Raw genomic sequence first — 15,061 nt, 5'->3', positions numbered from 1 at the left:
TTACATTGGGGGCTTATCTACAGCATTACAGAATGCTGTAGATAAGCCCCTGATGTCGGTGCCGGCAGCTGATAGGTGAAAAATAGGGTGACAGATTCCCTTTAAGGCTAATCTGTCACTAGGGTCAGCCCTCTTAAGCTGTCTATATGGGCATATAGGTCATATGAAGCGGAATAAAATTATACCTTCAGATCTGCGAACTGATGTCTTATTCCAAAGAAATCCATGTTTTTCTTATATGTAAATGAGCTGCTCCAGGCTATGGGCCAGACACAGATCTCCCTGAGATTCTACCTCCAGAGCTTATTTTAAATGAAAGGAGGTGTTACCACTGACATGTAACTAAGACAGGACAGTAGGACTGAACTTTGTCTCATACAAACACGTTAGCAGCTTAAGCTCTCACAGCTCTGCTGTATTACAGCAATATTGCAGCACTGTTTGCCTATGAGATGTAAGCGGAGATGGACCTGCAGATGTGTCAGGTATAATCACACACAGCTCTGCAGTGAGATCAAGAGAATAAAGAGTGGTGATACTCAAGAAGACTCCCAGAAAGAAGTGTTTAAGGGAACCGGTCAGCAGGATTGTGCACAGTAACCCCTCAGTGTCAGGTTGGTGCCGTTATAATGATTAAAATGATACATTGGGTGATGAAATCTGTCTTGTGGTTGTTGCTTAATATTTATTTTCAGTTATGAGTTAATGATATGCTCATACTCCGGGGCGGCCTGTGGGGTGGGGCACCATATGGTGTTCTGATTAGGTATTCATCAATATGGCTTCTGACAGGTCACTGATCCCTCAGTGACCTGCCCCCTATTTTACAGAATGATATATATATATATATATATATATATATATATATATATATATATATATATATATATATATATATATTCTTTGATTGTATCCATAAATTCATAAGAAAAATAAATCAAATTTAAAATTGTGCTGGCAACACCTGCACCACAGCAGCTGCCATCGGCGATTTGATATATGCTATTGCGCAGGCGCCGCCATCCTGGAGGAGGAAAATTTTTTTCTCTATCTAGCAAGATGGCGCCGCAGCAGCTACTGATATATATGTAATATTCATCACGTAAAATAGGAGGCAGGTCAGTGAGGGATCAGTGACCTGTCAGAAGCCATACTAGTAAATTCCTAAGCAGAACAGCACATGAAGACCACCCGCCACAGGCCGCCTCGGAGCATGAGCATATCATTCATTGAAAACTGAAAATAAAGATTAAACAACAAACACAAGACGGATTTCATCAACCAAGGTATAATTTTAATCAGGATAACAGTGCCAACCTGACACTGTTTGTAGGGTACTGCGCACAATCCTGCTGACAGGTTCCCGATAAGAGCCACATCATATCGCCTTACCTCAGGAACAGAGACACTCAGGAACAAAAATAAATAAATTAAAAAAAATAATAAATCAGACGAACAATGAACTTCAGATTCAGGATGAACAGTGGCATTTAAACCAGGTAAAGAGACATATTTATGGCAAGTGAGAGATTCTTTTTAAAACATTCAAACAGGACTGAGCATGACATGATTATTCCCAGCACTGACAATTGTCACCATTGGTTATTCCACTATGAGTAATGCGGTGACAGGCTGCATCAAGTCTAGGGGAATGGAAGGAGAGCAAAAAAGTAAAACCGAGAAATCTTACTTACTGTTGCATGATAATTCCTGTACATCGGCATCTTTAATAGCGCAGATAAGTAATCCTCTAGTTGTTTCTGCAACAAAAGAGGAACTCTTCGCATTAGGAAAGATCATGTAACATACACTGCAGTATTTACATGGTAATATAAAGAAATGAATTTCGGTTGATAAGAAGATCGCCATAATTTAGATATCATAAAGCATTTCTGCATAGATATGTAACATGTGAGGCCATAGTACTAGGAACGCTTACATTCACAAATTTCGATGTTCTTGTCAGGAACCTACATCAACAATGAAGATGAGAACAGTAAACAGAAAAACTCAATGAAAAAGAAACTAAAAAGGGGGGAAAAAACCTGAAGAAATACGAAAAAATATATCTGTGACAAAGAGTATTGATATTCACAAAAAAAGAGTAAAAAAAAAAAAAATACCAGAGATTAGGGGATGCATCGATACATCGAAGGAGATATATCCTAAGTGATTGCATCTTAGTAATGAGGTTGGTACAAAATGACCATAAATGTCATTCAACGTTGGGGACACTCGCTTGGCAGCCAAATAATCACGTCCGCCACGGGTTTTCCATAAAACAATAACAATCCATGCGATTTATTAGGCATCATAAACCCACAGCAGAAACATAAAGCTCATATAATCAGCATAGCGTTCATGACAGAGCTTCCCTCTGTTAAGCCTGTGGTCACACAGGTTACGCAATGTCCAGTACTCAGGCTCTTCAGCCTCACAGATATCTCACCCCGTCAGGGTTTACCTCATGACTGCTTCTCAGTGCAGACATTCATTCCCTCCAGGGAACTCTCACACTCACGTCTCACGTGTACAGGAAGGCAGACCCATCTTCCTTCAGTCGGTCTCACGTCAGCCCAGACAAGACCTTTCATGTGGACCAACCGGGTCCCAGCATTCACTCATGTGACCTACCCTGGCCACCTTATATGGTCCGTAGCCACGCCCACCGGGTCACATGGCTATTACCTCATCACAGGTCCTACAAGCATGCATACATTCTTTAGTATGGCGTTCTAGACCCACCTCTGGGTGGATTTGTAGATGATTGATCACGCACGTCTCAAACATCTGAAGGCTTCTCCCTGACACATTGGAACGAAAGATCAGCTCTGCTGATCAGCACATAATCAAGCCTCCATCCCAAGGCCACCCACCTTGAGATACATAACGATCCTTTAGCACCCTGCTTCAGTTACCACTCTGGACAAGGCTATCCGTCCGTTCTGGGACACCCACACAGTGCCCCCTAGCGGACACAGTGGTCACTACACCACAGTGTCTATCCAAAGTGACTCAGTGATCAGAGCCAGGGTAGTGTAGTGTTAATAAGCAATACTTTGCATACTGTATTTTCAAGGTCATTCTGCATTTATCATGGTGTCACAATAATATGGTAAAACTATAACCACACCTCATCTACACTAATGATAAAAGCTAAATGCAGATAAAAAGTGAAATAATCACCCTTCTACTCGACGACTGCTCTTCTCGAACAATCTCTGCATTGCGAGGCAAATTTGGCATTGACCTGACATCTCCTCTTCTTACTGTTTGTCTTCTCACTGTGTGACTAAAAAATAAAAATTTCATGCAACAGTCACAATCCAGCAAAATCAATAGCTAGATTATGCCAGTAAAAAAACAGACCTCCTGGTAGGGATCGGTATTCTGATGAAAGCTTTGTATCGGAGGAGTTCTCTGTGGAGGTCTTGAAAGTGCTTGAATTTTCTCTTAACTTGCCACGTGAACTCCCCATGAGTCAGCTCAATTGTGTAAATGTTCAGAACCGATGTCTAGAATTATAATAAGCCAAAAGATTAAAGACAGACCGTGCTCCCCTCAAGATACAACGGCCACAGATTACACTAGTTTAACCCCTTAGTGACAGACAAATTTTAAAAATCTGACCAGTGTCACTTTATGTGGTAATAACTCTGGAACGCTTCGACAAATTCCAGTGATTTTGAGAATGTTTTTCCGTGCACATTATACTTTATGATAATGGTAAACTTTATTATTATTATTATGCATTTATATAGCGCCATTTATTCCATGGCGCTTTACATGTGAAAAGGGCAAATATAGACAAGTATAATAAACATGTGTAAGACAAGGGACACACAAGTACATAAGGAGAGGGGACCCTGCCCGCGAGGGCTCACAGTCTACAGACTTAGGTTGATATGTTTTGTGTTTATTTTTAAAAAAAATCAGACATTTGACAAAAATGCAAAAAATTAGCAATATTCAAACTTTGAATGATTATCCCTTTAATTCAGATAGTCATACCACAGAAAAACATTAATAAATAACATTTCCCACATGCCTGCTTTACATCAGCACCATTTGTAAAATGTTATTTTATTTTGATAGCATTTTAGGAGATATAAAAATGTAGCAGCAATTTTTAATTTTTTCATGGAAATTTACAAAATTATTTTTTTGAGTGACCTATCCAAGTTTAGAGTGACTTTAAGGATCCTATATATTGGAAAACCTACAAAAGTGATACCATTTTAACAACACCACCTCCTGACATTCAAAACTGCTGTCAGGTAGTTTATTAACCCTTCAGGTGATTTTAAGTGTCATGATAGGAATGAAAAAGTGTATTTTTACCAACCAAATGTCGCTGACTTCTGATGAGGTCGCTATAGCTGGCAGACTCTAAGACCGATATTTGCTCATGCATTGCCATGGCAAACATCAGGACCACACAATCATCACCTCAGGATGTCGATGGGGATAAAGAGGGAGAAACCACACTCTTTTAACCATTTATATGATATAGTCACTATTGACAGCAGCATCTAAGGGGTTAAATAGATAAGGACGGTGACAACACTTATCATGGCTGATGCAGCATGTTGTCAGCTATAATGTACAGCCAACAGCTGCTGGATTGTCATTTGTATGGGGATGTTAAGGGCCCATTACACTTCGTTATCGCTAGCAATATCGCTATAACATCACCGATTTTGTGACGCAGCAGCGATATTGCTAGCGATATCGTTATGTGTGATACTTACCTCCGACCGGCTCCCCCGCTGTCTGTCGCTGATCTCACGAGAACATCCTGGGCCGCTTCTCGTCGGCCACTTCCTGTTGGGCTTCCGGCTGTGGCGACGAGCGAAGCATGGACGCGGGCGGGAGGACGTCAGGATCGCCTCGTCTGACAGGTAAGTAGCGACCGCTGCTATGTCGCTGGTGAGATCTGCCTGTTTGGCAGCTCACTAGCGACCACTTAGCGATGCACCAGCGATCCTGACCGGGTCATATCGTGGTCAGGATCGCTGGTGCATCGCTAAGTGTAACGGTACCCTTATTCTCTTATATCTCAGGTCAGTTAAAAGACGTATTGACGGTCATTAAAGGGGTTAAACACATGCTGGCCTTTCCTGAGGGGGATTATAACAACATACAATGGCACAGACCCTGCAAATCTGTGATATGTGTGACCATATGATCTAGTCAAGACAAAGATGGAGGGTGGCATTTAAGACCTTGTTTAAAGTTATGACCGTGACTTAAAGAAGCACGCCAATGAAGTTTTGCTGTTTTTCCTCACTAAACCTGTGTATATAGTGTGTGTTAATATAGGATAGTAGTATTGGGATAGTGGGCTTACTCCACTCTGCTAAAATTCTAGGATTCACGAGCCAGAGATCATTCAAAACGGCTTATTGTCCACACGTTTCAATGACTTAAGAATCCTTCCTCAGGAAAACCACATGTACAAGGTGATATGTACACTTAAATACATAAAAAATTCACAGAGAAAGGCGGGAGGACCACAATCACATGGGGTGTACGTCCGTGTTAACATTTTTTAATTAAACATAAAAATGATAAAAGAAGGTTTCTGGTCTTCTCTCACCAATGTATGCACTTTGGTAATGCAGGTTTTTCTATGCAAAATGCCCATGCTGATTGGTTGGATCTTTCATAAAGCAAATACTGGGCAACAGTGGCATTTAACATGCACTGGCTTGAAGCGCATCACAAGTTCCACCCATCGGCACCTGTGTCGCGTGATCGCAGGGTGTCAATGGGTTGTCATGACAGCCAGGGGTCGGCAGAAGACCCCCAATGCCTGTCATAGTGAAACTCGTGTGAACACCAGCCCCTGGCCAGCGTACACATGAGATCGGACAATGAACAAAAAAAAAAAATTCAAGTCATCCCCCTTTTGCCCCATTAGAACTAAAACAAAAAAATAAAAATACACATATCTGGTATCGCTGAGATCAGAAATGTCCGATGTATCAAAATATACTTTATTAATCTGATTGGTAAATGGAGTAATGGAGAAAAAAAAATCTATAACCCCAGATCTACATTTTTTGCTCGCCACAACATTGCAATAAAATGCAATAAAAGGAGATCAAATGATCTTATCTGTCAAAATGGTATATATACTGTAAAAAGGTCCACTCAAGACGCAAAAAAATAAGCCCTCACCTAGCCCTAGATCAAACGCAAAAAAACTTTTTTCATACAAATTTCGGATCTCTTTTCACCACTTAAATAATAAACTATACAGGTTTGGTATCTGGGTACTCGTACTGACCTGGAGAACCATATTACCAGGTCAGTTTTACCATATAGTGAACATGGTAAATTAAAAAGGCGAAAAAACAATCATGGAATTGAACTTTTTTTTCGCAATCTCACTGCTCTAGGATTTTTTTTTCCATTTTCCAGTACACTATATAGTAAAATCAATGGTGTCATTCACAAATACAACTTGTTCGCAAAAAACAAGCCCTCATACGGACATATTGATGGGGGGAAAAAAAAAAAAGTAATGGCTCTTGGAAGAAGGGGAGGAAAAAAACGAAAACCAGCCAGGATGTAGGGGTTAAAGAAGTCCTCCCATGAAGTACCTGTGTACATGTGTATGTACTGTAAAGGGAGTGCATTAATATACTCACCTACCAATGTCTTCTCCAGGATCCAGCGCCGTTCTGCTTCTCTTCTGAGTGACGTCACTGCTCTGCAGACTATCAGTATCGCTTTGCATGACCCAGAAGTGACTTATAATTTAAATCTATGATTAACGTCGATACTCCTGAGAAAGTCTTATGCTATTCCATAGCACTAATACCATCATACATTTATTGATACCAATTTCTTCCATCTGCAGTCCATATCTGATTAAGATCTGACATTAATTACGGAAATGTCATAAGTTACAGTGGATTGCTTTGTCATAAAACCACCTCTGTACCTGCAATCAATTTGGAGTGACAAGTTCCTTTTCATATATTTTGTTGTGGGGTAGCATCCTGCTTGTTGTGCCACAAATCCATTTTTTTTTTTTTTTACTTAAGTCTATACAGCATCAGAATGAGGACATTGTGAAAATGATTTCTGGCTCATAGCACATACAGTGACCCATAGAGTCTGAAGATTGGTGACGTCACTGAGAAGAGGAGCAGAACAGCGAAGATCCTGGATTAGTCGGCGGTAGGCAAGTTATGGTTCATACCTTCGAAGTTGATGATGAAGCAAACCTCTCCACTTCTAGGACCCTGACTTTAATGGGGCATCCTATTAAGAACGTTTGAAGGTTGGGTTCCTTAAAACCTTGCGTGTTGTAAATCGCAGAAAAAGGAATGCTGACACCTAAGGAAAAAAAAGCAGCGTATAAGTAAATGTGATCAAATGTAAACAATAGGTGGGGCACAGCTGGGAAGACCGTCCTGACAGAAGGGATCAAAGAAAAAACAATAATTTATAATTATGGCAAGTTCTGGCTGGTGAAGTTCCTTTAGAATGTTCACAAGCTCTGTGGTAAAAAAGATGAAAAAAAAAAAGTAAATAATGTAATAGAAAGTGAACATAAAATCTGAAAAACTACAAAATTATGTAAGAAAAAAAAAAAGGCAAAAGAGAAATCTTCATCTAGCAATCTGAATGAAAAAAAAGTTACAGCTCTTAGAAAATGACAATACATACAAAATATACTCTTCACATATTAAACTTTTACTTTAAAAGATGTTATGCATCTAATTTTCAGTTTGGGTCACACTTATTAAACCACTTACAAACATTTTCATACATTTTTTTTCAAATTCTCTCTCTTATGCAAAATTGCATTAAGATGCCAGCGTGTATAAAGTAGTGAATGCCTTTAAGGAAAATACGGCAAGTGTCTACTATCAAAAATTTTGTATAGGTATTTGGTATTATTAGCAATTTATTACTTAGTAATCTGGGTTTAATTTGTACACGTCAAAAGTATGAACATTTTGTGAAACTGCTGGCAGCAAAAGGGTTAATGGGTAGGAAAAGTTTTTTTTTTTGCTTCATATGAGAAAACCAGATGCCACACTGGCAAAATGGACATGTGGTCTAAAAACTGGTGTAAATTAGATCCAACACATGTTGTTTTCCATGTTCAAGAAAACCTAACAAAACGAACCTAAAAGCTAGATTGAGGACCAAGACACCTTGGGGTCATATCATTAGGACTGGCAGGTGAAACCATTATCCTAGACCGAGTAATGGCTTTACAAATGGGAATGTGACACTGAACTTTGAACTAACACGGCATCATTCCTATTTGGATTTTAAACAGTAAAAGTTTAAGTTACTTGTTTTATTTGTTGCATTAAACAAAAATCTTAATAAAAGTAACATTTGATACTGTCATACCACAGACATTTTTTTAAACTGTAATATGAGGAGGCACAACATTCCCTTTTCCTGCTAAACATCATCCGCATACTAGAAAAACAGCATCTTGGTACATCTAGTAATACTTTGTAGAGCAATGGTGCTTAGCTTGATTTACAATCGGCTTTGTAAGAGCAGATCTTTATGAAAGTTTATCTTTATGTAGCTTATGCAGCAGTGAGAACCTACCACTCGTTTTGGGGTCTGTGACAATATCAGAGTCCACTTCTTCCCCATCAAAATGGAGCTCACTGGTGTCAAGATTTTCAATGAGATTACTCATGTCTGCAGCAATCTTCTCCAATGTAGAAGAATCTAGTTTTCTTTCAGTTCTCAGTGACATGTTGTGCACTAACAGCCTGTTAACACAGGGGCCTGTACAAAATACAAAGGATCAGCAATGATTTAGGGTGCAATTATAAGAGTTTTTAATTTTGAAAAAAAAAAAAAAAAAAAATGCATTTTCATAGGTTTACATTTAAGGCTTGTTCCCCATCTCGTACATAAATCCATTTTGCCCTAAAATAATCCCCTGCCAGTAACCGCCACTTCCTAATAAAGTCATCCCAGGTAAGGCTACTTTCACATTTACGTTTTTAAGCATCAGGCGCGATGCGTCGAAAAATGTAAAAACCGGATACGGCGCCGGTTGACACCGTATCCGGCTTTTTTCCCCAAAGACTAGCATTATCGCCGCATAGCATCTGATGGCCATGTGGCGTGTCCGGCTTTTGCCTGATACGGCAAAAAGGAGATTTTTGTGTACTCACCGTAAAATCTCTTTCTCTTAGCCTTTAATTGGGGGACACAGAACCTTGGGTGTTATGCTGCTGTCCACTAGGAGGCGACACTATGCATAATCTGAAAAAATATTAACTTTGGCTCCTCCTCTGCAGTATACACCCCTGGACGGCGTCAGCCTTCTCCAGTTTTGTGCCAAAGCATAAGGAGGAACGTAACCAAATAACATAACCATGCCTGTAAGAAGGCTACTATGTACGAGCTCAAGAACAATATGAGAACTCAACAGGAAACAACGGCCCGTAAGGGCAACAGGGTGGGAGCTGTGTCCCCCAATTAAAGGCTAAGAGAAAGAGATTTTACGGTGAGTACACAAAAATCTCCTTTACTCTGTCGCCTCATTGGGGGACACAGAACCATGGGACGTCCCAAAGCAGTCCCTGGGTGGGAAGCAGTGGACGAATATTGTGCCGACAGTCCCCTAGACTTGGGGTACTGCCGCCTGCAGAACCAGTCTACCCAGGCTCGCATCCGCTGAGGACTGGGTATGAACACTGTAGTGTTTCGTAAACGTGTGTAGGCTAGTCCAAGTGGCCGCCTTGCACACTTGTTGTGCCGAAGCCTGATGCCGAATGGCCCAGGAGGCCCCTACTGCCCGTGTAGAGTGTGCCGTGATACCGGCCGGAAGAGGGGAACTGTTAAGTCGGTAGGCCTCATGTATGGTGGACTTGATCCACCTGGCAAGGGTAGCCTTGGAAGCCGGCAACCCCTTGCGACTACCTTCCGTAAGAATGAAGAGGGAATCGGATTTCCGGAAAGGTGCAGTCCTGGACACGTAAATCCGCAATGCCCTGACTAGGTCAAGCGTATGCAGAGCCTTCTCCACTCTATGTACCGGAACCGGGCAAAGGGAAGGCAGTGAAATCTCTTCGTTAAGGTGAAAGTTGGACACAACCTTCGGAAGGAAGGATGGTACCGTGCGGAGAACCACCTTGTCCTGGTGAAAGGCTAGGAAAGGTCGTCTGCAGGAAAGTGCTGACAATTCCGACACTCTGCGTTACGAGGTGATAGCCACTAGAAAAACCACTTTCTGAGACAGAATAGAGAGTGGAACTTCTCTAAGAGGTTCGAAGGGTGGAGCTTGCAATGCTGTCAGGACCAGATTGAGGTCCCACGTATCCATCGGACGTTTGTAGGGAGGAACCAATCGGGAAACTCCCTGGATGAAAGTCCTTACTTGCGGTTTAATAGCAATGCGCTTTTGAAAAAGGACTGAAAGCGCCGACACCTGACTCTTAAGCGAACTTAAGGATAGCTTGGCATCTAGGCCCGATTGAAGAAAACCTAGTACCTTCGGGAGGTAATAAGGGAGTGGGACTTGTCCATGAGATTCGCACCAAGAAAAGAAGGCTCTCCAGGTACGATAATAGAGCTTGGCAGAGGCAGGCTTCCTTGCCCTGATCATAGTTGCAATGACTGCCGGTGAAAAACCTGCCTGGGTTAGAATCCAGGTTTCAAGGGCCATGCCGTCAAATTGAGGGCCCCTGAATTCTGGTGGAAGAACGGACCTTGAGACAGAAGGTCGTGGCGGTCGGGTAGACGCCAGGGGGCGTCTGCCGTAAGTTGGACGATGTCGGCGTACCAAGTACGTCTGGGCCAGTCTGGCGCGATGAGGATGGTCGGAACTCCCTCTTGCTTGACCTTCCTCACGACCCTGGCTATTAGGGGGAGGGGTGGAAAAATGTACAGGAGTCGGAACTGGGACCAGTCCTGGACCAGGGCATCCGCTCCGAGCGACCGCGGGTCGTGTGTCCTGGCCATGAAATTGGGAACCTTGGCATTGAGATGGGATGCCATTAGGTCCACATCCGGGGTTCCCCATCGTTGACAGATCTGGTAAAAAATCTCGGGATGGAGAGACCACTCCCCCGAGTCCATTCCTTGCCTGCTGAGGAAGTCGGCTTCCCAGTTTTCTACACCCGGAATGTGTACCGCAGAAAGAACCGACCTTGTGTCTTCCGCCCAGCGGAGGATATGAGCCACTTCTCTCATTGCCTGGGCGCTGCGGGTCCCGCCTTGGTGATTCACGTATGCCACAGCCGTGGCATTGTCCGACTGTATCCGTATGTGCGAGGCTGCAAGCAAGTGATGAAAGGCTCTCAGTGCCAAGAGAATGGCCCTGATTTCCAGAACATTGATGGGCAATGTCACTTCCCTCGGTGACCACTTGCCCTGTGCCCTGTGATGTAGGTGTACCTCCCCCCAGCCTGTCAGGCTTGCATCGGTAGTCAGGATCTTCCATTGTCCTGAGAGGAATGGCTTCCCTCGTGTAAGCGAGGTTGGTTTGAGCCACCAGTGCAGGGACCTCCTGGTCGATGACGTCAACCTGAACTCCCTGTCGAGGGAGAAGGGGTTCCTGTCCCAAGATCTGAGTATGGCTAGCTGAAGGACCCTGAGGTGAAACTGGGCAAATGGCACTGCCTCTATTGCTGCTGCCATCCTGCCGAGGATTCTCATGGCAAACCGGAGAGATCGAGGAGGACTGCGAAGGAGTGTGCGAACTCCCAGACGGATGGCCAGTGTCTTGTCCTTGGGAAGGAGCACCAGGCCCCTGGTGGTGTCGAATACCATTCCCAGGAATGTTAGAGTCCGAGTTGGGATGGTCGACGATTTCTGTACGTTGACTAGCCATCCCAGGCGACTCAGAGTGTCTAGAGTGATTGAGACACTGACCTCGCAGTCTTTGAAAGTGGGAGACTTGACGAGGAGGTCGTCCAGGTACGGGACGACTAGAATGCCTCTTGAGTGCAGGACGTCCATGGTGGCCGCCATGACTTTGGTGAACGTTCTTGGAGCCGTGGCGAGTCCGAACGGAAGGGCGACAAACTGGTAGTGGTTTTGGTTGACCGCGAACCTGAGAAACCTTTGGTGGGCGGGAGCAATTGGTATGTGGAGATACGCATCCTGTATGTCTATGGAGGCGAGGAATTCTCCCTGCTCCATGGATGCAACGATGGACCGGAGGGACTACATGCGGAAATGACGGACCCGTACGTAATTGTTGAGCTGTTTTAGGTCCAGTATGGGTCGGACGCCGCCTCCTTTCTTGGGGACTACAAACAAATTTGAGTAGAATCCTCGGAATCTCTCGTTCGCGGGAACCGGCACCACAACTCATGCTTGAAGGAGAGAGGAAACCGCTTGGTGGAAGACACGAGCCTTTTCTGGTGGTGTTGGAGGAACAGAAAGGAAGAACCGGTTCGGTGGAACGGAAGTGAACTCTATCTTGTATCCGGAAGACACTATTTCCCTGACCCACCTGTCTTCTGTAATAGGCAGCCAGACTTGCTGAAAGAGTAAAAGTCGGCCGCCTACTGGTGGGGTGTCTTCCGGAGGTCTCGAGTCATGATGAAGTGAAGTTCTGAGGTTTTCCTCCCTTGGGTTTCGCTTGGCCTGCTTTCGACTGCCAAGCCCTGTCCGGTCGCTGCTGCGTCCGTGGGTTGTCTCTGCGTGGAGAACGGTTGCGGTATTGCACTGGGCGCGAAACGGACCAGCCCGAGGAATTCCGAAAGGATCGGAATCGCGTCTGGTTTCTTCGTTTGAACGTGCGTTTCGGTTTTAGTTGAGGGAGAGAGGTACTCTTACCCCCGGTGGCATTGGCTATCATGGTGTCCAACTTTTCGCCGAAAAGTCTACCAGTAGAATACGGAAGTCGCGTGAGGGACTTCTTTGAGGCCGCATCTGCTTTCCATTCTCGCAGCCAGAGGATGCGTCGGATCGTGATGGCGTTTGATGCTATTCCCGCTACACCTCTGGCGGAATCCAGGGCTGCATGAATCATGTAGTCTGCTACCACTGCCATCTGGACCACTTGGTCCGAGAGTTCAGGATTTGAAGCCTGAAGACCCTCCTGTAGTCTTTTGGCCCAAGCTAGGATGGCCTTGGCTGCCCAAACTGAAGCAAACGCAGGGCCCAGAGAGGCGCCTGCCGCTTCGAAAATAGAACGAGCCATGCGTTCTACTTGCCGGTCTGCTGCGTCCCTGAGGGTTGAGCTATCCGGCAGAGAGAGTAAAGTCTGCGCTGCTAGCCTAGAAACCGGAGGGTCCACTTCAGGTGGATCTGCCCATTGTTTGGTGTCTTCCTGTGGGAAAGGGTACTTCGCTTCCAGATATTTGCGATTAGCGAATTTTTTGTCAGGCTGCGCAAACTGTTTGGTAAGTATTTTCTCAAACTCATCGTGATTAGGGAAGACCTTAGGTGGTTTTTGAACACTTTCGAAGCAAATCCTATGTTTTGGGACTTCCGAGGGCGACTCTGGAATTTTTAGCACCCGATGAATAGAAGAAATTATGTCCTCAACTAGCGCTGTATTGCTAGGGGGAGAAGGTACCACGGACCTGACCGTTTCATTATCTGAGTCGGAGTCACAGATGCCCTCCGAATCCTGTGCCTCACTAAGGTGATCCCTGGAGGGCGACCTGGGGCGGGGGTCTTCTGTGGTGGGGGATCCCTGTGGTAAATTGCACTGTCTGTCTGTGGCAGGGGACTGCCCAGGAGACCTGGAATGACGCTGTCTCTCCCTAGAGGGGAACGACCTTGTGCTATAGTGCGACTCAGGTGATCGAGACCTGTGAGTCCGCTTACGTCTGTGAGAGTCAGAAGCAGCATGTTCCTGAGACAAGCTGTCCGTTTGCTGTGTACCGTCCATAGCCGGGGTCCGACTCTGCAGAGCTTGCAGCAATGTAGCAGTTAGGTTGTCTATGGACTGTGACATAGACAGACATCTGAGTTGCCCATTCCGGCGTGGCCTGTGACACTGAAGCGTCAGTAGGGACTCCCTGGGGTTCTGACCCAGAGTTCTGGATGCAGACCCGGCAGTGCGGATACGTGCTGCCACTAGGGAGCGTGGCTTTGCAGGCTGTGCAGAATGCATAGAAACATTCCTGCCTGGTTCTCTTCCTTGAGCCCGGCATAGTGCACAGAGGCTGGCTATAAGGGATCGTACAGGGGTGGCTACGCAGAGGGAACCCACAGAAAGCCTTATAGGAAGTATAGATTCACAGCTGAGTAATGAGAACCCAGCTGTGAGCTTACCCCACCGGTGTGCCCCTAGGTCCAGCGCCGACAGATCCAAGTTCTGTGCCCCCCGGAGACCGCTGTGATGCTTCTCTCCTGGATCTCATCCAGAAAAAATGGCCACCGGGGCTCTGAGGAGAGGGAGGAGGGGGCGGAGAGCTGAAAAGGGCGCGCTGGGCTGTGTAAAAACGCGCCCTTTCTGCCTCAATCCGCCCCTTCTATGACACTCCAGTGTGTCATTTTGGTCATCCGGGGGGCGGGCCGGGGGGCGGGGAAAAGGCGGCGGCTTCAGCTAGGCCGAAGCCGCGGTCTAAATTTGAAGCCTGATGCCCAGGAGGGCTCCAGAGCGGCGCGGTAGTCCGGGGGGGGGGGGGGGGGCGGATTTGTACCAGACCCCCCCAGAACGGTTGACTGGATAGCGGTGGGGGTAGCAGGGGTAGCGGTTTTTGTATGGGGGGCCCCTGAAGGGCTATGGAGCCGCTGCTGCTGCAGAGACAGGGACGCAGCAAAAGCCCTGTTTCTGCTGTGCCATCCAGTCAGCACCCTCCCCCGGCCCCCACAGGATCCCTCAGCCGGCCTGGGGTCCCTGGAAGCTGCGGAATGCTGCCTGATCTCCGACCCTACCTGAGGCGTCTCAACCTAATACCCCCTGCGGGGGATTAGGGAGGGTGCGTCTGTCACCGTCAGGGGGTCTTCATCCTCGCCTCGACCTCAACCCAGACCCCTTAAGGGTGTTGGGGAAGGAGGGGGGTCTCGACCTCGAACCAGGACCCGAGGGACTGGGGAGGGAGCGACATGGGGAAAAAAAAAACCACCTCAACCTCAACCGGGTACCCCTAAT

The 15,061-nt window shown here is 45.6% G+C and overlaps 1 protein-coding gene across 6 annotated transcripts in view; it reads right to left on the bottom strand.

Annotated features, from left to right (window-relative positions):
* PLD1 (phospholipase D1) overlaps positions 1–15,061 on the bottom strand; it is a 358,284-nt gene that overhangs the window by 121,129 nt on the left and 222,094 nt on the right. For all 6 annotated transcript variants that reach the window (XM_073578846.1, XM_073578845.1, XM_073578848.1 and 3 more), the window contains 5 exons: positions 8,593–8,778; positions 7,214–7,350; positions 3,370–3,515; positions 3,187–3,292; positions 1,695–1,760 (listed from right to left, as the gene is read on the bottom strand). In XM_073578846.1, the coding sequence (XP_073434947.1) occupies positions 1,695–1,760; positions 3,187–3,292; positions 3,370–3,515; positions 7,214–7,350; positions 8,593–8,746 (609 nt within the window). In that variant the 5' untranslated portion in view covers positions 8,747–8,778. The remainder of the gene's footprint in view (positions 1–1,694; positions 1,761–3,186; positions 3,293–3,369; positions 3,516–7,213; positions 7,351–8,592; positions 8,779–15,061) is intronic.

The sequence above is a fragment of the Dendrobates tinctorius genome, unplaced genomic scaffold (assembly GCF_039654945.1).
Source record: "Dendrobates tinctorius isolate UK_male_01 unplaced genomic scaffold, ASM3965494v1 ptg000060l, whole genome shotgun sequence".
NCBI lineage: Eukaryota > Metazoa > Chordata > Amphibia > Anura > Dendrobatidae > Dendrobates > Dendrobates tinctorius.
Note: the sequence above shows the minus strand (reverse complement) of the source record. Positions and strands in the feature narration are given on the sequence as shown.